Source organism: Phoca vitulina, unplaced genomic scaffold (genome assembly GCF_004348235.1).
Source record: "Phoca vitulina isolate PV1807 unplaced genomic scaffold, GSC_HSeal_1.0 scaffold7, whole genome shotgun sequence".
In the NCBI taxonomy this organism is placed as follows: domain Eukaryota; kingdom Metazoa; phylum Chordata; class Mammalia; order Carnivora; family Phocidae; genus Phoca; species Phoca vitulina.
Genome location: NW_022589710.1, coordinates 35203305 through 35230711, shown reverse-complemented (window position 1 = coordinate 35230711; position 27407 = coordinate 35203305). Strand labels below are relative to the sequence as shown.

General features: G+C 39.4%; 1 protein-coding gene across 3 annotated transcripts in view; it reads left to right on the top strand.

Moving 5' to 3' along the window:
• The first annotated feature begins 2630 nt into the window (after positions 1-2630).
• KCNH5 (potassium voltage-gated channel subfamily H member 5) overlaps positions 2631-27407 on the top strand; it is a 298912-nt gene continuing 274135 nt past the window's right edge. For all 3 annotated transcript variants that reach the window (XM_032405260.1, XM_032405262.1, XM_032405261.1), the window contains exon 1: positions 2631-3533. In XM_032405260.1, coding sequence (XP_032261151.1) covers positions 3461-3533 — 73 coding nt within the window. In that variant the 5' untranslated portion in view covers positions 2631-3460. The remainder of the gene's footprint in view (positions 3534-27407) is intronic.

Below are 27407 nucleotides of genomic sequence, written 5' to 3'. Positions count from 1 at the left end.
TCTCTCTGGGTCCTCGTTTCTTCCTCTGGAAAATGAAAATTTAAACTCGAAGATTAAGAAAAGTGTGGAAGCCAGAGGTCTGACATTTTATAATTACCAATTTTTTACAATGATTAAAATAATCCAACAGTTTTTTTTTAATCTGTCAGCTCTACCTTTTAAATGTACCTAGAACCTGACCACTTCTTTTTTTTTTTTTTTTTAAGATTTTATTTTTATTTTTCGACAGAGAGAGAGAGAGACAGCGAGAGAAGGAATACAAGCAGGGGGAATGGGAGAAGCAGGGGGAATGGGAGAAGCAGGCTTCCCGCCGAGCAGGGAGCCCGATGTGGGGCTCGATCCCAGGACCCTGGGATCATGACCTGAGCCGAAGGGAGACGCTTAACGACTAAGCCACCTAGGCGCCCTAAAATAATCCAAGTTTATAATGCTATACAATTAAGGACAAAGAAGAAAAGATAAATGCCATTTTAATTAAATCTGCAGATGGAAATAAACGGGGAAGTTCTACCAGTAATTGTGTGACTGTGTCTTAATGGAGTCCAAAAGAGTTTCCTCTTTGGGAAGTGTGAGCTAATACACCCACAGAGGAGTGATTAGGAACAGAGATATTTATACTAGATGGGAAATGCTGGGAAACAGAGGTTTTATATCAATACCCAGAGGCGAGATGTGGGCAGCTGATGATGTGCAAAAGAACATATAGATCTGAAGTATTTCCTGTTAATGATGATGATGGATTTATCATGTTAGAAGTCTAGGATAGCAATCTATGAAATAAATATATTATATATATATATATTCCTGTTAATGATGATAATGGATTTATCACGTTAGAAGTCTAGGATAGCAATCTATGAAATATATATATTTTATATGTTTTAAATATATATTTATATATGTATTTACCTGTCTGTTACCACTCCAGCCTGTGAATGGCTCATTAGTCTAGGACCATGGTGTGTCCGTACATTAGGTTAGTCCCCATAAACACAGGTTATATAAGACCCATGGGGGAGGGAGGAATCCTTTCGTGCGTTTAAAAACGCCTTTCCGCTTCGCCCCGCCCCTAACCCACACCCAGTCAATTGCAGGGAGGGAGCTGTAACCTCAGCCACATATCTGACTCCTGTCAGTGGCAGGCGGTTTAGACGGATCCAATGCGTGCCTGAGTCCCTTGTTATTTAACTAAATACACCCCAATGTATTTAGAAGACCTTCTAGCTGTAGGGGAATTAACTTGCACCACCAGCAGTACTTGAGTAGAAAGCTAAAATAGCCTAGTGTTATTCCACAGTCTCTTGATTTTTTTGCCGAAGGAATCCTAGCCCAGCAAACTGGTCTTTGCCTTGCGTCAACCTTCCGGGTTTACTCAGCCGCCCAAGCTCTGGGCAAATAGGTGGAAATTTCAGAGTGGAGAGGGGGAAAATGCCCTAGGCTAAAACCTGGATCCTGTGTCTCTCGGTCACAGGCAATGGCCTCTTCCCCCTCCCCCCGGGTGCTCTGGAGAGAGAGTGATCGAAAGTCGAGGCCAGCGGTTGGTAATCTAGGGGTTTCTAAACAAAGTCAGACACCTTCTCTCTTTCCTTCCTGCCCAAGGCAGGAGCTGAGCAGATGTTTCCTGGGACCCCAGCCTGAGGATTCCTGCCGCTTCGTAGCAATTTAGCCTTGACCATTTCTAACAGGGGTTACGTAGCATATTATGACCCCAGCAAAAGGAGACGCCCCCGCACAACTGTCCTTCGCTTCGACTTCTGACCGTGCTGCAGCGTGCGCTTTTTGTCCTTAGTCCTTGAACCTGCTTAGCAGTCATTCTTTCTGGATAGGCCCAGTGGAGCCTCTGAAGGGGCTGCTTTAGATCCGAGCTTCTGCAACTTGAGCGAGAATGCATCTTATTTACCTGGAGGGCTTGTTAAAACAGATTATTGGCCCTCGTCCCAAGTGTTCCTAGTTATCTAGCTTTGAGGTAGAGCTCGATATTTTGCATTTCTAACAAGTTCTTAGGAGATGCTGCCAGTCCGGGACCGCCTTGAGAACCTCTGCTTTAGATAAAAGAAGGTGCCTCGGCGTGAGCTCCCCCTTTTCCTTCCATCCCTCCGAGCTACATTCGCAATTATGCCATTTCCCCTTCTTCGGGTAGTTTCCGGCTTTTGGACTAAGTATTCTAAAGGTTCCACTTCTGTCCCTGGTTCTGAGCGGATGGAGGGTTCTTAGAGAAGATTCCTGCCGCCTCCCAGCCCCCCCCCCCCCGGCTGCTTCGTTCCCACCACCTTTACTGTTTTTCCACCACAAATGCTGCCCGCTGCACTCCTCTCTCTGGTGTGAATTATTCACCCTCTTCCTCTACTCCTTGCATTAAGTGCAACCTTTCCCGCAACTTAACCCGGGTAGCGGGGCTCGCCGCTCGCCTCCCGCGCTCCGCGGCCCTGGGGAGGCTCCCCCGCGCGCCAGCTCCAGCCGGAGGCGCAGGGGCCATTCCCGCGCTCTCCGCGCGCAGACCCTAACTGGCCCCGGCTCCTGGGCGTGGGTCAGGGCGGGTGCTGACGGCTCTTCTGTTGAGCTTCGGGCGCCAAAGCCCGGAGGGGGGCGGTAGCAGCGTCAGGTGGCTGCTCTGCGTCCCCGCGCGCCTCCCAGTCAGTCCCTGCTCGGCGCTCAGCCACAGCTGGAGCGGGAGCTGCTCGACACCTTCGCCCTGACAGCCGCGTCTTTGGGAGCAGCCGGGGCTGGAGACCCCGGCGGGAGAAGCTGAGATGTAAGCCCTCCGACTGTCCATTGCTGTCTCTGGCATCCTGCTCGCTTCTCACTTCCTCTCCCGCTCCGTGGCCCCATTGGACAGCGAACGTTTGTCTGGATCTCCGGGGAGAGAGGAGCGGCCACCGCGCGCACCGCCCGGCAGAAGTTGGGCTCAGCTGGGCAGCCGCGATCCAGCTGCGCGGGAGGGGTGGGCCAGGGAAGGAGGAGAGGAAGGCTCAGTAAAGAGGTCCGCATCTGGACTGAGAGGGACTGGGAGCGAGGGCTTGAGTTGGCACTTCCCGCTCCCCGGCCCCGGGGCGCGGGGCAGAGGGAGAAATGCTGAGTCCGCGCTCAGGCGACCGCCGCCGCGGCAGCAGCCTCAGCAGCAGCTTCAGCATCAGCACCGGCGGGACAGCGACAGCGGGGGCGGCGCAGGCGCACTGTGCCCCGCGGAGCCTGCAGTTCCCGAGCCCCGTGTGCGGCACCGCCACAGACTGGGCAGCGGCGGCCGGGGGAGCGCTACTACCATGAACTGCCTGGTCCTCCTCCCCAGAGCTGCTCATCCGGGTCCGGCTGGAGACACAGTCAGGGGACCCCGTCGCCGCCGCCGCGCCCCCACTTCTTTCGGCTCGATCTTCTTCACCTTTTCCTCCTGTTCCTCCACCTTCTCTTCCTGCATCCCCCCCTCCCCCGCCGCGGATCCTGGCCGCCGCTCTCCAGACCCAGGATGCCGGGGGGCAAGAGAGGGCTGGTGGCACCGCAGAACACATTTTTGGAGAACATCGTCAGGCGCTCCAGCGGTAAGAAGAGTTGCAGTTCAGAACACCCCCACCTCCATCCTGCCCACGCGCGCCCCCCATCCTCCCCATCCCATCCCTCTCCTAAGGCGGAGGGGGATACAGACAGCTCTACCTGGTGGCTTCAGTTACTACTTGGACCTGATTTGGGGTGGGGAGCAGAATAAGGTGGTGGAGGAAAGTTAGTTGCATCCCCTCTCCAAGACATACTCACCTCCCACCCACCTGTCCAGAGCCCAGAAGGGGGGGAAGGGAAGAGAGAGCGGGTAGGGTGTAGGTTCAACTGGAGAATAAAGTTGAGTTTTGCTTTGATGAGGGATATATTTCTTGTTCATCCTTTCCCCACATTTTTTCCCCAAGTCAACTTCAGGGACTGATCAAATTCTTAGAGTTAATCTTAGTGGAAGCGTTTCCCTCAAGTTGGGAATGGCTGTGAAAGTGGCTACTTAATAAGATTTAAGTCTCTGGAATGGCTTTTGGGCCCAATGAGCACTGCTGAAAGAAACCTTGTGCAGGGGAGAATAGTTGGAGTTGAACCTAATAGAGTACTTGAAAAATGGGAAGGCAATTACTATGGTTAAGTTCGTGTTTAAAGTTTCTTTATTTAATTTTTTTTCAGTATGCAGTGGTCTATATTAATCTATATGATATATTTGATTTGACTTAAACAGGAGAAATGTAAAAGGGAAGCAATAGCTACAGTGCTTTTAAAGTAACTGGAGAAAGAATTTTTAGAAATGCCATTCTACTTTGCTACTGATTGTAAGGTTTTCTTGTCTTAAAGTGTCTTTAAAAATGCCATGCATTTATAAATTCATTTCCTCCAAGATATTCTGAATTGGGATCATTATATAGTTCACATTTTAAGACCTTCTAAACTTTGCATGTTACTGAAATCTCCATCTTTCGTGTCTTTTTAATTCTTTTATATAATTTCCAATTTTAAAGCAAGATATGTAAAGTATCCTTTAAAGTTTTTTCCTTTAGAGGCCTGTTATTTTATTTTGAGATCTCTTATTTGGAGACTTATGAGAAAGATATTTCTGCATATTGATCACAGTAGAGCAATGGAAATACTCTATGCAGTTCCATAATTCATTGTTTACTCATTCATTGAAACAATATGTATTTGGGTGCCATATACAACAGACACTCTCTGGGGTCCTTTGGATAAAAGAAATGGTGAAAACACTTCTGTTCTCAAGAAGCTCTCTGCCTAGTGCGTAAGAGAGGGTCACACTAAAAAAAAATAGTTATGCTTTCCCTAAATTGGTTGACTAGATTATACTAATTCTTAGATTAGGATCTCTTCTAAAACTAGGCTTGCAAATATTTCCCCTGATTTTGGGACTGTCTATATTTAAGTGTCCCAAGGTAATTTTCATAAATCTCTGCTGTGATATTTGGTTTTAATTCGAAGCTTGTGACTTTATTTCTTCCACTTTGGTCAACACCTGATATTTTACAAGTCTAGAGCAGACTTTTTGGTTGAAAAAGTAGCTAATAGTCTCAGTCTAATTAAAAAAATCTATAGTATTTTTAACCATTCCAGTGTGATTTCAAATGTATTTTTTATTTTTTATGATAATACAAAATACAAATTCATAACGGTAGGCAATTTCTGTGTTTATACATTACCCTTATGTATATTAAGCAAAGACTTAGAGTACAACGGGATGTTACTATTAAAACAACCCATTTGGGAAATTTAAAGGTTATTGGGATTAACTATTTAAGATACATACATTTTATTTGAGCTTTCTTATCCTTTTGGGTTATTTCAACTCCATGCAATTTGGTCTGTGAGAGGACTTTTCAGAGAAGGCCTTAAAAAATAAAACCCACAGGCTCTGTTCCTCTGCACGATAATCAGAAAGAAGATGAGAATTCCTTGACTGAAGTTGACTAATATAGCATCTTTGGTTGAAACTTCTTCTACAGATTGGAACTATGAGCCAGTTTTTAGAATATCTCTTATTGCAGATATACAAGAGATTAAGACTTTACCTTAATGTGGCTTAGAGATATCTGCTTCTGCTGCTGCTATTTTACAGTTACCATCCAAATTAATGAATGTTTTATCTTTTTGACACCTCCCCTACATAATTGCTTCATTGGTTTAATGCTTCTTTCCATAAATAACAACACCAAGTGCAAATGGAAATTGATCTGTTTTGGCATTTAAAATATCACTTCTCATTACTTATGGCTAACTTTTAATACCACCACTCAATACCTCTGAGCTTTGTTTGAAATGCGTTGGACATGTAAGCTAGGTATACGCATGTGTAGGTAGTAAAAACTAGAAAGTCTCAGTACTACTTTTACAGGAAGAACCCCAGAAATTGAGAATTACAGTGTTAAATTGGTCTGCACATTCATGTGGGAGTATCCCGCAGTTGTTGCCATTTCTATATGATTTGGCAGAGAAATAGAAAGATTCATTCTGAGAAATTGTTTAATTGAGACTAACAGAGAAAATTCCCTTCAGGATTCTCACAGATGGATGAGGTTTGTCACATTGAAGATTTCATTATTCACTAACTTAACCACATTGAAAGTGAAGTGTTGGCAGAGCTTTAGTGGAAAAGAAAGAAATTGAAGAAAGATAGGCTGGGGTTGCCTATTTACTTTTACCCCATGAAATGCTTCTCTTTCTGATACAACATCATTTTCTTCATATGAAAAGATCGGATCTTTTAATGAGTGTCGGATGATATAGAAATTATACAGAGAGACGTACGGAGATAAACAGAAAACCATTCACCCAGACACAAAGATGGAGGTACCGGAAAAACCTCTCTCTCTCTCTCTCTCACACACACACACACACACACACGCAAAGAGCAAAAGAGAGATGTGGAAAGTAACAGAAATACAGAAACAGAGATACAGAAGTCGGGGGGAATATCAGATTTGGAAAAGTAAAACATGAGGCACTTATTTGTCCATGGATATCACTAATGAACTGAAATCTCAGCCAATTAGACATCCATCAGAGAACTTCTTGATGACGTGGAACAAAAGAGCATGAAATGTGGTCTATTTGGATGTAGCTTTTAAATTGGAGCACTTCCTAATAAAGTTCCTAACTCTTCAGTTGCAATTTCCCAGGCGAACAGCGCTGTATTCTGTGCCCTACAATAGTACTAGCTCCTGTTTGCAGTTTCTTTACACCTCTTGAGATTGGATTTTTATTTTCCTTATTTGGTTGACTCAGTCTGTTATGGGGAAGCATTTCAAATTGTTACCAGTGATTCAAAGTCTGTAAAATAAAATAATGAGGGCTATTGAGTAGGATGAATACAAACATACTTTATGGCCAAATCCCCAAATAGTACAAGTAGGGAATTCCTCTTTTTAGTGTTAAGATAAAAGACAAGATCAATTTTAGATAAATAAAAGGAATTACAATAATTCTTAACATGTGATTCTAGTGGATATCGTCTAAGAAGTTGTAAAGGTCAAAAGTATAAGTGTAATAGCAAGGTTTAGATACATTTTTGGCCAGGAGGTTCAAAATGAGTTGCCAGGAACAGAAAGTTTGGGAACTAGTTCATCACATCTGTGAAAGGTCTCATAGAAGGCCTCAGCCTGAAGTGCTTATTGACTGAACCCACATCTGGCACATTATTAGGCTATCTTCCCTTATTTAAATTTCAATTATTTATGAAAGCTATTCATCAGTGTACATTGGGCTGTAGGGAGCAGTAAACCTGTGGGTAGAGGGTAAATAACAGAAAGAAATCAAGTATTTAAGAGTTATAGGTGAAATTTGGGGCGCCTGGGTGGCTCAGTCGTTAAGCGTCTGCCTTCGGTTCAGGTCATGATCCCAGCGTCCTGGGATCGAGCCCCACATCGGGCTCTCTGCTCCGCGGGAAGCCTGCTTCTCCTTCTCCCACTCCCCCTGCTTGTGTTCCCTCTCTCGCTGTGTCTCTCTCTGTCAAATAAATAAATAAAATCTTTAAAAAAAAAAAAAAAAAAAAAAAAAAAAAAGAGTTATAGGTGAAATTTTAGACTCAAACAAAACAAAACACAACATTTCCAAGGCCTTCAACCTGACTATGTCCTGGGGCAGCACGTTTTATTTGTATGTTGTCTTTGATTCCTTAACAAATAGGCAGAAATGATTAGTGTCCATGACAGTGAACTAGGTTGCTATTTTGAAATATTATACATACCAAATTTAATATCTTTTTATTAGAATTTGATTATTGTTCTTTAATATTCTAAACATTATGAAAAACTAGAAATGTTTTTCTCTTTAGAGGAAAAAAAGGGGCTCAGGAAAGAAGAAAACAGAAAAGGTAGTATTTTATCAACCACTTATCCTGCAAGAGAAGTTCAATATACTCGATTTTCCATTATGGCTTGAGATATTTATGTTGTACAAGCACTTTCTTGACTCAGTCACCTTTTACAGAAAATCCAAAATTATTTTTTTGCTATAATTAACATTTGTGAAAACTGAGATCTTAAAAGGGAACCTATAGGAGAAGAAATAGAGAACTAATGTTTTAAAAATAAAACAAAAAAAAGGTATCATACCTTTTTAGTAGTATCCAAGGTAAAAAATGGTGAAAACATGATTTTTTTTGATATAATGTTCATGATATTTTTTCTTGAAAGATTTCCTTTAACATCTAAACCACTATTCAGGAAATAGTGACAGAACCGCATAGTGTCTGAAGCATTGATTAACCCAGGTCTTACCATGTATCACTTTTACTTTTAATACATTGTAGAGGTTGAAATTATACTGACCACTCCCTGAATTGTATTTATAAATAAACCAGCAGATTATCTCTGGCTCTAGAGCCCACACTGTGTTATGTAACGAATAGCAATGCTTTACTGACCAGAACGCTGCTTATCCCAGTTCACTCTTGTCTTCACCAGAAATTGCCCTCTTTGTCTATCTTTTGCTTGATTCCAGGAGCAGGGGTGTTAAGAACTCCATGTCCCCAGTCATCCTTTGCCCTACTGAAAGAACCATGTAAGACACTGTAGTTTTTAATAGAAGAAAGCAACTATGAATATTTTCATTGACAATGACTGAATAGACTTCCAACAAGAAATCCTTTAGTTTAGTTAGTATTTGTCTTTTACTTCCATTGTTGGTGATGGCTGTTTGCTAGCACGGAGGAACAATGCTTCTATGTTCTCCAGTGTCTGGCCTAGGAAAAGGTCTTGTTCTCCAAAGCTCTGTAGATAGTATTTACCACAAGAGGTCACTGTAGGTTCTAGCACAGGTGAACCAAGTAGTGCCTGTCTTCCTTTTTCTGTTTTCATGATTTTTCCATCGAGTTTGATTGAAGGTTAAAACCAGCGTAGTTAGTTGTTACTCTTGGAAGAAAATAACTAAAATGTAAGACGTATAGGGAAGTGAAATGAAAAAACGTATTCATTTCTTTTAATTGTTACAGTCTCATTTTAGTTGATAGCAACCAACATTTTGTGACTAAATAAATTGGCTATTAATAAAAACAGTTTATGTAAAGGAACATATTTAAATACATTTTAGACTAGTATACCATTTACTTTAGCAGATGAACAAAACTTTATTGTAATAAACCATTTTTGGTGCGGTGGTGATATCCATGAAATAAAAAGTTTTGCAGAAGAACGCCATATAATGTCCATATATATTTTCTATTTCAACAAAATTTTTCCTCTACCAGATGTCTTGATATAATTCATATTAAATCAGTGAAGTAGAATCAGTTCCTGACAGTGCTTTGATTTTATTCAAAGATAGTTCACAGATTTATAGTTATTTTCCTAGGAGATTGTAGGATTCTAGTATTTTGATGTTATCCAGACTTTTAAAATAAAATACAGAGCTAGATAAAATATTCTCTGAAGTTCTCCAAACTTATTAAACTTTCCCCAGAATATGGTTAGAGATAATACTACTTGAAGAGATTTTGTTTCTTGCCAATCAGCAAGTCTGAATCTTGGCTTCAGGAATTTCTTTTTCTTTTTGGTAGGGTTAGAAACCAAATATTGGGAGATGCTTCAAATGTCCCAAACAAAATTAGTTTTAATTGGAAAAATTAAAACATTCCATACAGCACTTTTATGAATAAAGGAGATATGTTGTGAAATCCAGTAAACATGAATAACAAGTCACAATCCAAAACCAGTGGCAATTATTATTGTGGAAATTCAAGTCAAAGACAGTGGTTTGATGTGCTCTAAGAAATGGACATTTATAAAACATTTTCCTTTACCAATAACAGAGTAGAATTTTTAAAAATCCCACCTTATGTTCTTGTCACACACACAGAGGAAAAAGAAAAAGTGTGTGAGGTGATGAATGTGTTAATTAACTTCATTGTGATAATCACCTCACCATGTATACATTTATGAAATCATCAAGTTGTACACCTTAAATATATAACATTTTTATTTGTCTATACCTCAATAAAGCTGAAAAAAATCCTCACGTTTCGCCAAATACTCTAGCTTTATAATATATATGGCATGACTCCTTGTCATCACTAAAGAATCACTAAAAAGAATCATGTAAATATTCTCATTTTATAAAATATAGAAGTTAATATTGGAAATGCTTAGTCTTGGAATATTTGATTGAATGGTGGAAGTGATAATATTGAGTGTGAATTTTAGACATTATTTTAGTTTTTGGTTGTATGTGGTACTATTACTAATAAAGAGATATTTGTATATATTTTATTTTTTATTTTTTAAAAAACATTTTATTTATTCATTTGAGACACAGAGATACAGAGAGAGAGAGCATGAGCAGGGGGAGAGACAGAAGGAGGGGGAGAAGCAGGCTCCCCGCCGAGCCAGGAGCCCGATGGTGGGTCTCCAACCCAGGACCCTGGGATCATGACCCGAGCCGAAGGCAGAGGCTTAACCATCTGAGCCACCCAGGCACCCTGAGATATTTGTATACATTTTAGATAGTAGTTTTGTGATACATTAAGTTTTCACGTGGAAAAGGTAGAAAAATTAATTGAAGAGCAGTTAAAAAAAACTTAGAAAGGAAGAGTGGTTGAAAAGCTATTTGAAATTTTGTTGAAATAGATTTCTTTGTTTCTCAGGGTCTGGTCCCATTAGAAAAATATAAATACTAATTACAAAGGTATGGGACTTGAGATCTGAGCTTAGGGGCACAGTTATAGCAGTTCCTAGAGGTAATGACTATAATTAGAAAGTCATGGACATGTTGCTGTATGAAATAAGGTCCTTAATGATATGGGTCATACCTCACAATACTTTTACATCTTCCACTGTGAAGAGCACAGAGCACCAAGTATTAGTTGCTTTTTGATTTTGTCTCCGAAATTGAACAAGTCCATAATTGATTTTTTTCAAAAACAATGCTGATTAAATCTATTAAGTAAGCTTATATAAGTGATTGAATAGTTTAAAATATTTAGTCAATGGGTATATCTGAAAGTGGAAATTGCATTGTATAGGGCAAATCACATGGGACTCATGAGAGCAGGAGAGGTGAACATATAAGCGATCTCACGCTCATCTCCTATTCCAACTTGATGTACAGCTAAAATATTTCCTACTGCTTTTGTTCTACTCTCTAATGGTTTAAAAGCTAGACTGTTTTGTGTAAGAAAAGCGTATAGAGATTTGTTGATTCCAGTTAAATTTTTTAAAAAATAATTTCACAGTTAGGAGATGTCAAGTTTTATCCTTGGGAGTCGATCCTTCCCAGTTTAAGTATCTTCTGAGTGAGTTTTGCCTTGCGGAGCAGCTTGTACTTCTGGACAGAATCCCACAGATGAGAGAAAATGGATTTTGGCTTTTTAGAGATGGCAGGGCCAGCCTCAGATCGCCAAGTTTGACTGAAAAGCAAACAACTCACTTGGATTGAGGGGAGAAGTTAATCTTTATCCTGATCTTTTCTGTAAGCCTTTTCTGTCTGCTGGCGTATTTTTTATTTGGGGCAAGTTAAAGCACAATAAGTTTATATTCATATAGTTATAGCATTGGGAGAATAGAAAAATTCTTCAACAAGGGTTGAATGGGCGCAGAATAAAATCCCCCCGAAACAGCTCCCATCCTTTTGCTTGACCCTCATATACTCTTTTTAGTTAATAATTTATTAGTGAAACAAAAATGTACTGAGCGCCTCCTATGTGCTAGGCGCTGATATAAGCACTGGGGAGGCATAATAAACACAATGATAAAAATAATGCCTTTTTTTTTTTCTGTGAGGGGCAGTGTGCCCATTGGTTAGGAGCCACAGGCTGGCATGAGAGTCTTGACTCCAATGCTTACTAGCTCTGTGCTTTACTTATTGGTACCTAGTTTTCTCCTCTGTAAAATACAAGTAATAAGAGTACCTAGCTTATGGTGCTGGAGTGAGGATTAAATGAAGTAATCCATACAAAGTAGTGAGAACAGTGTCTGGCATGTAACAAATACTTTGTCAGTGCTTTTGGTTATTACTATCATTTAGATGTTTTAAATCTTTGAACGCACCATCGGTAGTCGATGTCTTTGATTCTTGGTCACCATTTCCTTTTGCACCTCTTTCAAATGATTTCCATCTGTACCATAATGTTAAAATGTCCTAGAAGATTACGAGCGAGTATTCTTGTGAATCCAAAGGCCTTTTATTTGTTCCTATTTTCTGACTTTGCAGGATTTGAGATGATGCTCCACCACCCTCTCCCCACACTTGTTTGTCTTTTGGCCTTCATGACTTTGCACTTTCTCTGGCCCTTTTTCCTGGTTTCTCTTTCTAGTCCCCTCCTCTTCCTTTCCTGTTCCCTTTCTCCTCTCTTCCTTGCCCTGTCGCTCCCTTCCCCTCGTCTCCCCTCTCCTGAAGAATAAGTGGTCCTCCAGGTTCAAACTTCAACCATCTTTCTTACACATCTTCACCCTGCTGTTCAGAGGAAGCTTGTCCTCTGTCATAATTTAAACTGTATCCTCTCTGTGTCCCAGTTCTGTGTTTCCAGTGGCCTACAGAATTTCTCTTCTTGTATTTCTCACAAGTAATCTAAACCCCAGTGGTGGCCAGAATTGAAGTTATCATTAGTTTTGGCTTCAAACAGACTTACTCACTTTGCTGTTTCCCCATCTCTGTCAAAGGTGTCTTTAATATTTTAGTCTTTTAGCAGGATCACACTTACAAATTAACAGAGAAGAAACTGATGGTTGCCAGAGGGAAGGGGGATGGAAGGATGGGCAGAATGGGTCAAGGGGGGTGGGAGATACAGCTTCTACTTATCGAATGAATAAGTCATGGGAATAAAAGTTACAGAATAAGGAATATAGTCAATGGCATTGTAACAGTGTTACATGGGGACATCCCCACTTGTGGTGGGCACAGCGTAACTTATAGAGAGGTTGAATCCCTATGCTGTACACCTGAAACTAAGACAACATTGTGTGTCAGCTATACTCCAATAAAAAAAAATTAAAAATTTTAGGCTTTTAGTCTAGAAATCTGAGGGTCTTCTTTGGCTTCACAATCAGTGGAATATTGGTCTTCCTAACTAGATGATCAATCCTTGGAGGTAAGAATTTTTCCATGTACTTCTTTTGTACCTCCTAGAAGTGTTGTGTGCAAAGTAAATGCATGATGATTAACTATACTGATTGATGTCAGGGCATGAAACGTGTCCACAACTGACAGCATCTGCAGCCAATATATGTAAATATGATGGACCAAAGAAGGAATTATAGGTGGAAAGAAAAGAGTTGCTTCATTAACGGGGCTCAGAAACAAAATATCTTATCTCTGTGTGAGGAATGAAAGGTGTGATACATTCTCCTTCTTCATTTTAAAGCTGTCTTTCTCTCTCCTAGAGCAACTATAGTCAAAGTAACTGGCAATCTTTCTGAGACTCTGTGGGAACATTTCTAAGGCTCAGAGAACAGAGCTCTCCACAGAGCAAAGACATTTCCATCGTGATGACACAGACTCTTGTCCCGGCTCTAGACCTTACCCATGGTGAAACACTAGCCCTCTCTAGGATTGTAAATACTACCTTGCAAGTCAGCGGAAAGACTCAGCAAACCCATAAATGTAACGGAGCTTGCACTGTACCTCATTATAGTAAGAGCTTAATAAATATTCACCTTTTCCTATTTTCTCTAGATAAGGTAAGGTAGGGGAGATTTTCCTTCCTTCTTTCTGTTTTGTGTTTTGTTTTGCTTTTTTTTAACTTGAAGAAAGCAAAGAATTAACTCAATGACATTTTAAGTCATATTTGGACTCATTTGACCAAGGGCTTACTTATTTGGAGAAAAAAACAAAACTCCAGACAAACACCGCTCTTCCCTCCAACAAATAACTACTATTTAGAGCCAAAGAAACATCAGTTCTCTTTAGCTCAGTATCTGGCAGTACTTGCAGAAGCTGAAGAAGGTGGAAATGTCAGCCTCTCTGTACCTGGCCCTGTGAAAGCTGGCCAAAGGAGAGAAAGGAATTGAATTTGTGATCTGTATATTTCCCTTACACAATTAGCTCCATTGCATAGATAATAGAAAAAAATAGAACAATGCTTTAGAAAATTAATTAGATTGTAAATGCATTCAGAAAAGCCTCACTTGTGTGTTTCTACCAGGTGTGCAAGTTAGTCTCATCTCTTAATTGGAATTCTTCATTAGTTATCTAGCCATTAGTGTTGATTGCCTTAAAAGGTTAACTTCAAAGAAAATATATAATCCCTTCACAGATACAAATCTTTTGCAAAAACAAGGTTTGTTTATTCGCAGGATTGAAAAATGCTTAAAGATTAAATATGTAATGCTTTTTCCCCCTGATAAACACATTTTGACTGATTTGACTTTTGTCCAAGATTATATAACTAGTGATGTCTTATGGCTTCAGGTATTTTAAGAAATTTCATTATAATAAAATTCAGTAAAAGTTTGTCATTATCTATATCAGGGTGAAGGTTTTCTATTGTATTCCAAGACTATGAGTCCTATATTCATTACTGCCATTACATTTTGCTTCTAATAATTCTGACCAGTATACTTTTTATTTTTTTTATTTTTATTTATTTATTTTTTTACTTATTTGACAGAGAGAGACACAGCGAGAGAGGGAACACAAGCAGGGGGAGTAGGAGAGGGAGAAGCAGGCTTCCCGCGGAGCAAGGAGCCCGATGCGGGGCTGACCAGTATACTTTTTAGAAGCCCATCTTCTCATGAACAAAATACCAACTACTAAAAGTAGAAATTTTGAATTGTTGAACATTCTTTTTTGTGCATGGAGAAATATTTTCTATAGCAAAACTGCTATTATTCCTATCATTAGAATTTCAGAAATATATGTTAAAGAATCTCATGCATTCTAAACCACTTTGGCTAGTTGGAAAAATGTTGAAGTTAATGCCATCAAAGAAACACAGAAACTTAAAAATGTACCTTTGATATTGAAGGAGATGAAAAGTGGAGGCATATTTTTATCTTTGATGACAGCTGAACAAGTTTGAATAAATTAACAGATATTTTTTGCATATTTCAAACTCCCACAGTGATGGTCTGCTTAATGTTGCCAATATTATCATATAATAATTAGTCTCATTGTGGAAGGTACAAAGTGTATGTATCTACACACACACACACACACACACACACACACACATACACACACACACACACACACACACACACTACCTTGCTATAGAGCTGTAGGGTAAAGGTGTATCTGTAAGAACAGGAAAGATACCAGCCTTATATTCTGTTATTCCATAGTGGAAGTGAGCAATGCATCTACCAGAAATCAATATTGTGGATTATGACATATTAGTTATTTATGCTCTTGTTTAGCCATCTGTGCCAGAATTTTATTTAACCCAAATAGCATGTGCTATATGTGCTTCAGGGATTGTTCTGCTGTTACTCTTCTATGAAGCTTAAATATATCTATAGATATCACTTACCCAGAAGACAAGTTTAAAAAATAGGATAGACTCCACGACTTAAATTTACAAGTTTCCAGAGTGTGGGGAAATCTGCTTGGGAACCCCTGATTTTTTTTTTTTCCATAGAATTGTCTGTTCTTTGAAGAAAAAGAACAAATGAACCTATGGGAAGGGGGGAATTATCTGTAATTCTTGACAATATCTAGCATTGCTCTAATAATTGTTGATTATATGACTTTAAATAGGATTCAGAATTTTTATATTTGGTTTTGATCATTCAACAAACATTTGTGGGGATATAGTGATAAATAAACAGACATGGTCTCTGACTGCATGGAACTCAGAGTCTGGGAGGAGAGACAGGAATTCAACAAACCCATGTCCAACATATGATTACAAATTATGATAAGCATCGTGGAGAAAAGGAAAGGGTGCTGTGACTAAGAATAACAGGGATTAATTTTGATTGGGAGGTGGTGTCAGGGAAGGTCTTTCTAAGGCAGTAGTGTAAAATGGAGCCCCAAAGTAAGAGATGGCTAGATGATGAGTGGGCAGAAAAATATTTCAGGTGAAGAGAAAACAGGTGAACAGTCCTAAAGAGAGACAGAGAAAATGAGTGGCTAAGTTTGTGAAGTTTAAAGGCCAGTGTAGTTGGATTGCAGTAAGCAAAAGAAGAGAAAGCTGGGGCCTGGCTATTCAGGGTCAGGCTTTTGCATTGTATTCCAAGTGCAGTGGATAAATCTCCTGGCCACAAGGATTACTTGTTGTGTAACAACAAGTTAGGTCAGAAGGAGGAGGAGCCATGGTAGGGGACCAGCGAGGGGACTGTTGCAGTAGTCTAGGCAAGAGATGATGGTGGCCTGGGCTGGGCTGGGAGCAATAGAGATGGAGAGAAGTAGATGCATCAGACATGTTTCAATTGGTAGAATTATTAGGTTTTAGTGATGGCATAAATGAGGAGATGTGAAGGATGCCTTTCTGGGTTTTGGTTCAAGCATCTGGGTATAGATAGAAGTAGTGCAGATTTCCCTGAGAGCCAGGTTTGGAGTGAAGCTTTAGACATCACCTGCATCATCACTTTGTTATCTAGCTCCTTTTCATTCCCCTGAAGTGAAGAAGAATGCAGCCAAAGGGAGTTTAGTTCAGTGTGATTGTGTACACAGGGGACTTCTGCATTGTACTTACAGAAGTTCAGGAAAGAATATCACAGGCTAGGTAATTAGCTTGGTCCGTCTGGTTGTTCTTGTGGACTAGAAACATGTAGCTTCCGACTTTAATAAGAGGCTGATTTAGACCAGAAACAAAGTAAATTTTTTAATAAAACCAAAATTTCAACCCAAAACCTTAATTTATAATGAATAGCTGACAATCAGCGTTGTTGAAATGCCCTCTTTAACCAATCCCTTTCGGAAAACATTAACAATTACTACATGAATTTTAAGTGTTGCTTTTAAGCTTCAAATTTCCCTTTTTGGTCACTGATTTTTTTTTTTTAATTTAAATTTTAGTTAGTTAACATACAGTACAATATTTGTTTCAGGAGTAGAATTCAGTGATTCATCACTTACATGCAACACCCAGTGCTCCTCACAACAAGTGCCCCCTTTAATCCCCATCACCCATCTAGCCCATCCCCCCCCACCTCCCACCATCAGCCCTCAGTTTGTTCTCCTTCATTAAGGATCTCTAATGGTTTGTTTTCCTCTCTTCTTTTTTTTCTTTCCCCCCTTCCCATAGGTTCATTTGTTCTTTTTCTTAAATTCCACAAATGAGTGAGAATTATTTCACTTAGCATAATACACGTTAGCTCCATCCACGTCATTGCAAATGGCAAGATTTCATTCTTTTTGATGGCTGAGTAATATTCCTTTATATATATATATATATATATATATATATATATATATATATATATACACATATATATATTTATATATACCACATCTTCTTTATCCACTCATCAGTTGATGGACATTTGGGTTCTCTCCATAGTTTGGCTATTGTTGATAATGCTGCTAGAAACATTGGGGTGCATGTACCCCTTTGAATCTGTATATTTGTATCTGTTGGGTAAGTACCTAGGAGTGCAGTTGCTGGATCATAGGGTAGCTCTATTTCTAACTTTTTGAGGAACCTCCATACTGTTCTCCAGAGTGACTGCCCCAGTTTGCATTCCCACCAACAGTAAGAGGGTTCCCCTTTCTCTGCATCCTCACCAACACCTGTTGTTTCTTGTGATGTTAATTTTAGACATTCTGAATGGTGTGAGGTGGTATTTCATTGTGGTTTTGATTTGTATTCCCTGATGATGAGTGATGTTGAGCATCTTTTCATGTATCTGTTAGCCATCTGGATGTCTTCTTTGGAAAAATGTCTATTCATGTCTTCTGCCCTTTTCTTAACTGGATTATTTGGTTTTTTGGGGGGGGTTTTGAGTTTGATACAATTTATTTAAAGGTTTTGGATACTAACCTTTTATCAGATATGTCATTTGCAAATATCTTCTCCCATTCCATAGGCTGCCTTTCAGTTTTGTTGATTGTTTCCTTTGCTATGCAGAAGCTTTTTATCTTGATGATGTACCAATAGTTCATTTTTGCTTTTGTTTCCCTTGCCTCTGGTGACATGTCTAGAAAGAATTTTCTACAGCTGAGGTCAAAGAGGTTTCTGCCTGTGTTCTCCTCTAGGACTTTGATGGTTTCCCATCTCACATTTAGGTCTCATCCATTTTGAATGTATTTCTGTGTATGGTGTAAGAAAATGGTCCAGTTTCATTCTTCTGCATGTTGCTGTCTAATTTTCTCAACACCATTTGTTGAAGAGACTATCTTTTTTCCATTGATGTTCTTTGCTGCTTTGTCAAAGATTAGTTGACCATATAGGTTGTGGACCCATTTCTGGGTTCTCTATTCTGTTCCATTGATCTATGTGTCTGTTTTTGTGCCAGTACCATACTGTTTTGATTACTGCAGCTTTGTAATATAACTTGAAATCTGGAATTGTGATGCCTCCAGTTTTGTTTTTCTTTTTCAGGATTGCTTTGGCTATTTGGGATCTCTTTTGGCTCCATACAAATTTTAGGATTGTTTGTTCTAGCTCTGTGAAAAATGCTGGTAGTATTTTGATAGGGATTGCATTAAATGTGTAGATTGCTTTGAGTAGTATAGACATTTTAACAATGTTTGTTCTTCCAATCCATGAGCATGGAATGCTTTTCCACTTCTTTGAGGTCACTGATTTTTGGAATGTGTGTTCTTTAGCTCTTTGAATCAGAAGATTTGGAGGGTGAGGTGCTACTTGGAGCCAGGAGTACCTGTGCTCAGCCCTTCTTCACAGAGACCCAGGGGATCTGGTGAGCAGCTTGAAATAGCTCTCAGCCAGCTTTCTGGGCTTCCACCTGCACTGAACCTCTGTTGGAGGATCCCTGTCCTGAGGTTGTAACTTTCAGAATAACAGTGCTGGTTTCTGGGTGGTGTGCTTTTCTAAAGTTAGGATGAAGTGAACATAGAGAGAAAATCCTGTTAATTGTCCTCAGAGGCAACTCTAGACCTTGGAAAAACTATACATTAGTGAAAGTGGTTCATTTGATGTTTCTGGATTCTTTTTGTGAAGTACTTTCCCTTTCTCACCCCCACTTGAGATCTTCTCTCCTCCTTAGTACTCTAGAATTCTTTTGTGTGTCTCATCACTTCCTAAAATATCTGAAAACTTCTCTGTGCTAGTGCTCTGAAATTCATCTCTCTAGGGTAACTTGCGTAAGAAAGTTGAGGGAAGAGGGAGGGAGGGAGGAAGGGAGGGAGAGAGAAGTAGAGAGAGAGAGAGAGAGAGAGAGAGTTAATCCCCCAAAAGGTGTTTCACCTTGTTAATGTCCATGGAATCTCTGGACCACAGAAGGACATAGTTTTCATAAAAACAAAATAAAACAAAAAAAAATTTTTTTTAAAAAGATTTTATTTATTTATTTGAGAGAGAGAATGAGATAGAGAGAGCATGAGAGGGGGGAGGGTCAGAGGGAGAAGCAGACTCCCTGCTGAGCAGGGAGCCCGATGCGGGACTCGATCCCAGGACTCCAGGATCATGACCTGAGCTGAAGGCAGTCGCTTAACCAACTGAGCCACCCAGGCGCCCCCCCAAAAATTTTTAAAACTGTCTAATCATGCCAGATACAGGTAGTGTTGGAGCAGCTCAGAGGAAAACATTTTTTCCTGTAATCGCTGTAGAAAGGGAAGGAACATCTCCCATACTTTTATATTGTCATTGACCGAATATAACTTCTCTTCTTTGAGAAATTTTTATCAGTCAAGACTATTGACTTCATAGTTTGTATATGATCTCCTTTAAGAATGGGATTAATATGCAAGGGCATAGAATATGGATATTTTCCTGTTATCTGAAGAAATTGCACTTTAAAGAGGAAGTGCTTCCTTTATATTCAGACAAAGCAAAACAAAAGCTTAGACAGCAGTTCAGAAATACACTGTGATAGGACAGAAAGTCTTAGTGAGGCCTGGCTGTGTGTTTGTCTCCCACCAGACACTCTTTTCCTGTGTACCCGAGTCTTTTAATTTTCTGGGCCTGCTTTCTCATCCATGAAAAGAAGGAAAGAATGCGTAAGATGAGGGCATTTGTGGGCTTGAGGATCACCTGATGATCTTGTTAACATGCAGGTTCTGATTCATCAGGTCTGTGGCTGGTCCCAGAGTCTGCATTGCTAGCAAACGTCCAGGTGGTACTGGTCCACACTTTGAGTAGCGAAGTACTAGGTCAGTTCCCCAAACCTGGCTGAGCATGGGACTTTCCTTCAGAGGCTGTATTTTTATGTTCCATCTTGAGGGATTCTATTCAATGTGTCTGCATTAGAATTTAGCAATCTGTATTTTTGACATTTTTGACACTCATGACAGGATTCTGTTGCAGCCACCAGTATTTGGGGATTATTGCAGTAGATTAGTGCTTTTCCACTCCGACTGCACATTGTAACCACCTCAGAAGGTTTAAAAACAAATACTGATGCCTGGATCTCACCCCAGACCTATTAAAACAGAATCTTTGAGGGGTGAGGCCTGGAACGAGTAACTCCTGGGGCCCTTTCCAATGCTCCTCAATCTCCAACCCAATGAAATGTGCAGTCAAAATTGGGAGAAACACATAATGATTCCTACTGGGTCATTTTGAATCAGGATCTTGTGATTTATTTTTTTGACCTTCTAACCCATGAGGGAAGAGTGCTTGATTTATTTCATGTCCATCTCTGAGAAAATACTGGATGGTCTTGAAAGAATAGGAGATGTTTCAAGACTTAGCCCCTTTGCAGAAATTCAGTCAAGAATCTGCTCATGTATGGGGCACCTGGGTGACTCAGTTGGTTAAGCATCAGACTCTTGATTTCAGCTCAGGTCATGGTCTCAGGGTCCTGAGATCGAGTCCCCCATCAGGCTCTACACTATGTGCAGAGTCTGCTTGTCCCTCTCCCTCTGTTCCTCCCTCTGGTTTCTCTCTCTCTCTCTCTCAAATAAATAAACAAAATCTTAAAAAAAAAAAAAAAAAAGAGAGACTCTACTCGTGTAGAATTCGGCTTCCAAAATATTGTACTGGACTGCTAACACCGAGTAGGGATAATGACTTGATTCTTAGGCCCCTCATGCAGGAACATACTGTGTATTTGAATCATTTGGAAGGAAATGCTTGCAAACATCTTCAAGGACTGAAATAGGCTGGATTCCAAGAAAGTTGAATTTTCCAGAATTCATGGCTCTTGGTATGCTAAGAGCTGTGAGGACAAATCAGAACTGGTTTCCCTGTCAAGATTGGTTGAGGAATGTCTTAATCTATTTGGGCTACTCCAACAAAATAGCATAAATCGAGTGGCTTCTAAACAGCAGAAATTTATTTCTCCCAATCTTGGAAGTCTAAGATCAAGGTGCCAGGATGGTTGGGTTCTGGTGAGAACCCTCTTCCTGGTTGTGGACAGCTGGCTTCTGTTGTGTCCTCACATGTGGAGAACAGAGCAGAGGCATCAAACTCTCTTGTGACTCTTAAAAGGACACTAGTCCCATTCATGAAGGACTTCACCCTCATGACCTCATTGAATCCTAACCACATCCCAAAGGCTCTACCTCCCAATGCCTTCACATGAGAGGTAGGGTTTCAACATATGAATTTTGGGAGGACACAAATATTCAGTTCAGAACAGTGAGGATGGTGGTGGTCACCAAGAATTCTGGGCAATTTCCTTAATAGCTTTGTGTTTCCAAAACTTCTGAACTGATCTCACTTTCAAGATTTGTAACTCACCTCCTTTGAAGAGAAGTTATCTCTCAGTAGCCAGACTGCTTTTCCCCACCATGTTTTATTTTATTATTTATTTTTAAATTATGTTATGTTAGTCACCATACAGTACAGCATTAGTTTTTGATGTAGTGTTCCATGATTCATTTTTTGCATAAAACACCCAATGCTCCATGCAATACGTGCCCTCCTTAATATCCCACCATGTTTTAAAGCCAAAGGAAATTAAAATGTTCCAGGAAACAATTTTAATTAATTTGCTATCCTGTTCTTAATGTTTCTTAATAATACCAGATTCCACATTCACTGAAACAGTAATTTTCATGACTATAGGGAAATGGAACAGTTGTATGAATATTTCAAATACACAAATTGTTTTTCAGTTAACAAACAGACAAATATCCAAAGGAAAATCCTGGACAGTCTATTTAATATTTATCAGTTTTCATCTAATCTAGCCTTTGACATGAAAAGGAAATCTGTTTCCCCTTCTTTTGTGCCGCCCCATTCCTCTTAATATTTTATTTTGTAGTTTAGCTTTCAGTGACAAATACAATTTTGTAGGTTTTGGTTTGCAGGGTCAACATTTAAATATTTGTGTTTTTTTCTAGTTCTTTGCTTGTACATACATATACAGAACTCACATATAGAAAGCTCTCTCTGAATGGGCGCCTGGGTGGCTCAGATGGTTAAGCATCTGCCTTCAGCTCAGGTCATGATCCCAGGGTCCTGGGATCAAGCCCCACATCGGGCTCCTGGCTCAGCGGGGAGCCTGCTTCTCCCTCTCCCTCTGCCTCTCTCCTTGCTCATGCTTTCTCTCTCTCTCTCTGTATCTCTGTGTCTCAAATGAATAAATAAAATCTTAAAAAAAAAAAAAAAGAAAGCTCTCTCTGCATATATGACAGTTGTACAAGAATCTTGTACATAATAAATAATAACAGTTATTAGTTTATTAAGACTTTCTAAAAATTTAAATTCAATTAGTCAATTTATAGTACATCATTAATTTCAGATGTAGTATTCAAAAATTTATCAGTTGCATATAACACCTAGTGCTATAAAGACTTTTTGCTCTAATAGTTGATTCATAATGATTTTGCTTGCATTACTCTATTTCATCTCCATAAATTACCCAGAGTGGTAGGTATTGGTATCTCTAGTTTGTGTGTGAGGAAACCAATAACCTAATTAAAACTCCCTAGGTTTTTCAGAGTAGCTCCCTTGGGAGTATTGAGAGGGGATCCAAGTGCTGGCAGAAAGTTTGGGGACAGGGTTCTTTGTAGTAACTTGATTGTTATGAATATTTACCAGTTGATGACTTGTTATATGAAGTCCCTGGCACTGTGGCTAATTTTCTCAATTACAATTTTATAAAACATTCAGAAATGATAAAAGCAGTTCTCATGCTTTTCCTCCATAAACCCAGAGCACATATTGCTAACGTGCAATTGTTAGGACCTTGAGGTAACGCCTAGTGAACACGTAATTACTTCACTCTCTGATGGTCTAAATGAATAAAATCAAACTTGAAGCATAAAGATGAATAGACACCATATTTCCTGGACTATTTAATCTTTAAGTTGGTTTAAAAAAGCTCTCTTCTGAGTTGCTAGGTCTGATTGAACCTGTGAGCAAATACTCTAGTATGTAGCTGGCAAATACCTGAATAGTCCATATTCTATGATCATTGGCTAAAACCAAGTATATATTTTGAAAAATGGGATTGATTCCAACTTCCGTGTTTTTTTTTTCCCACTGAACAACTCTGACTCCAAGCTTATAAGAGAATTTATCCTGCCTGTAGTGAGTGGCTTTAGGACTTCTTCACTCTTTGACTTCCTACGTTTCCATTATAGGGAAAAAAAGACACAATTTCACCCAGAAAATGTTTGAATTTGCAAATATCTCAGTCAAGAATTAGAATTTAGGGAACCTGCGTTCTAATTGCTGGTCCTGGGGAATCTGGGCTTGGTGAGTCTCTGACTCATTGCAGAATGGAGTTGTTTTCCAGATTAGAGATAATAGATATGAAACCTGTCCCAATGCCTAGCACAGAGTTTGGGCTTCGCTAAAGGTTGCTCTAATTTTGTTATTACATAGAGTTATTAGAGTATAAGTGAAATAATATATCAACAACAAATGAATAATCATAGTTAGGCCCTACTGAGCTGGAGTCTTAATTTTCTCACTGTAGAGTTATTAAAAATGGTATGGTGGGAGCAGTTTAATATTTTTAATAGCAGAATTAACTAGGAGCAATTAGAGCTCCTGATCCAAATCCTAACAAATGTCTTGAAAACAAGTCTGTTTATGACAGAGGGAGGTCTGCAAGACCTTGGGGATGTTGTGAGATATAACCTTTACTTTGGGGTATAAAATTGATTTAATGGGTCTTAACTAGCACACCAAAAAATTGAAATAGAATAAAAAAGGAGGATATCTCATGGAGTAAGTGTTGTTTGAGAATTTTTTTTAGTTGTGTGTTTGTGTAGGTACATGTGTGTATCTGTGCAAACACATTTTAAGATACTATATAAAATTAATTTCTTACTATGAACTTCAACTTAAAAGAAGTTTGAAAACACTGGTTTGCTTAGTTTCTGGAGGAGAGAAAGCATCCCTCAGTAGGACCTTTCATGTTTATATTAGTTCTTTTTTAGAACATTTGTTTTCCATTTCCTGGGATAGAAAAAATTATTTCAACCAATAAATAATTACTATATTACAACTCTTCTAGGCACAGTAGGCATAAAATTCATAATCCTAAGGACTATATTATCTAAGAAGTTAAAAGTAACATATATATGAAGTATTTAGAGAGGCATTGCATTCTAAATTCCATGATACCAATTATATAAAGAGAGATCCCTGCATGAATACATTAATTCGTTTGTATATTGATATAGTCAACCAACAAGCAAGCATCTACTATGTGCCAGACACTGTGTTAAGTACAGGAGGATCAAATTGGACCAAAGTGCGTACAGGCTCTGTCCTATAGAGCTTACAGCCCAAGAGGCAGATGTGCATTCATCATATCATAACACAAATAGGTATAAAATTATAACTGTGTTAAGGGCTGTGAGGAAGAGGTGCATCATGTCTAAAATTATTAGGTATGACCTGGTCAGAAGGTCAGGGAAAGATTTACAGAGGTCATGAGAGTTGAGTTAAGATCTAAATAACTGCAAGTGTCAATCAGGTAAGTGAGGAAAAGAATGGTGTTTAGGCAGAGAGAATGGCAAGTTAAAAGGGTCTATGTTGGGAGAGAGCTTGAAGTTTACAAAAATACAAGAAAAATTTGACTGTGGCCGATTTGACAGACTTTGAAGTCATTATAGGCCAAGGAAAGGATTTGAGCATTCTGAGAGCCATTATAAGTTATTGACAGGTATTAAAGCAGGGAGAGAACATGATTCAGTTGGAAATTTGGAAAGACCTCTCTGGCTTCAGTGTGGTCAATCCATTGAAGAAATCCCGGAGAGGATTGATGTAAATCAATTAGATAGCTGTTGGAGTGATCTAGGGGAGAGGCGATGGAAGCTTGGATTTGGGAGATGACAGTGAAGATCCAGATAAATGGAGAAATTTGAAAGTTTGAGGAGATAAAATTAATAGGATTTGGTGATGGATTAGATATAAGGATAATGAGAAGGATATTGAAAGATGGCTCCCAGATTTCTGGCTTACATAACTGTATGGATGGTAATCCCATTCTCTAAGATACTGAGGTCCATTTAAGATATCTAAGAGGTTATCTAGGGGCACCTGGGTGCCGCAGTCATTAAGCGTCTGCCTTTGGCTCAGGTCATGATCCCAGGCTTCTGGGATTGAGCCCCGCACTGCATCGGGCTCCCTGCTCAGCGGGAAGCCTGCTTCTCCCTCTCCCACTCCCCCTGCTTGTGTTCCCTCTCTCACTGTGTCTCTCTCTGTCAAATAAATAAATAAAATCTTAAAAAAAAATATCAAAGAGGATATCTAGGTCAATGTGGATATCAAGATCTAGAGTTTATAAAAGAGGTCTGGTTTGGGGATATAAAGTTATGAGTTACTGAATCTTTGGAGACAGGTGAAGTTATAAGAGGAACTGATGTGGAGAAACTCCAATATATACTCACTGGATAAAGAATGTTGAGCCTGCAAAGGAAATGGAGGACTGTTCAGAGAACCAGGGGAAGGTCATTTTATGAAAGCTAAGGGTCAAGAAATTTTAAGGAGGGAGTGGTTACCAGTGCTTCTGAATTGTCAAGTGAGATGAATAAAAAGCATCCTTTGGGTTTGGTGACATGGAGAGGTTACTGGTGATCTTGGTTGTCCTGGAGTGGTAAGGAAAGAACCAGATAGGAGTGAGTCGAGTGAATGGGAGCTGAGAAGATGGAACCAATGAGAATAGACAACTTTTATGGAAAGTTTGTCCAGTGAAGTGTTGGAGACAGATATGGTGGTAGCCAGAGGGGGATGTAGGCTGAGTGGTACTCACTGAATGTCTCATAGGGAAGGTAGAGTGAGCTGGTTCTGAAAGGTTTGATAGGTAAAGCAATGGGAGAAAAGCATTTCAAGTGGACAGTAGGCATCATGGGTGAGTATATTTTGGAGCCATAATGAGAAAACTGACTTAACTGCAATAGTATGGACTTTGTATAGGTAGGGAGAGTGAAGTTCTCTATGCTTTCTAAGTCTGGGAGAGAATCTGATAATGTAAGCACTTGGGAGTCTTGATCTGGATGAGGAGTGGTAGGATGGAGGCAGGGATTCGGGGGGACAAGTGAACATTAGTGTGACAAACAAGATCAGCTGAGGCAGGGAGACCATGTAGCTGAATGGACTGCCATAGCTGCCTAGTCATGAAGTGGAGAGCATATGGATTAGCAGGAGTAAACTGAGTAGGACCCAGCCTGGGCTAAGAGGAGAAAAGTTAGTTTTTGATGATCACATTATAACCATTTATACTTGATGCTATACATAAATGAAAATGTCATATATTTATAGAGGAATTTATACTTTATGAAGCATTTTTTGTGGGAAGTTCATTTTAATCTCTACTTTAACCACCCTATGTACCAAGAAAAGGTAGTATTACCATTCTCGTAGCTAAGGTTCATTTCAAATGTCACAGCTTTCCTAAAACTTCTGAATCTCTGGTCTTTTGTCTTCCTTGAGTTTTCTTTTAAATTTGAGGTAAGTAATTAATATGTGGTAAAATACACAGATCTTAAGTGTACAGTTCAATTGCTCTTAGAGGAATATATACACTTGTGTGACTTATACGTCTATAAAGATAGAGAACAATGACCTTCCCCAGAAAGTTTCTTTTTCCTTTTTCCTGTCAGTTGCCTACCCATTCCCTTTAGTAATAATTGTTCTGATCCCTATCACCATAGATTAACTTTGCCTGTATTTAAACTTCATATGAATGAAATTATAGCTTCTGGCTTCTATCAATCATTATAATGTTTATCAGATTCATCCATGTTGTTGCATGTATGAGTAGTTTGTACCATTTTAGAGCTGAGTAGCTTTTCTTGTATGAATATGTCACAATTTTTAATCCATTCTCTTGTTGATGAACATTTGCTTTGTTTTCAGTTTTTGGCTGCTATGAATAAATACGATGTGAACATTTTCTACAAGTCTTATTGTTAACATATGTTTTCATTTCACTGAGTAAATGCCTAAGAATGAAATATCTGGGTCATAGTTAAATATTTAACTC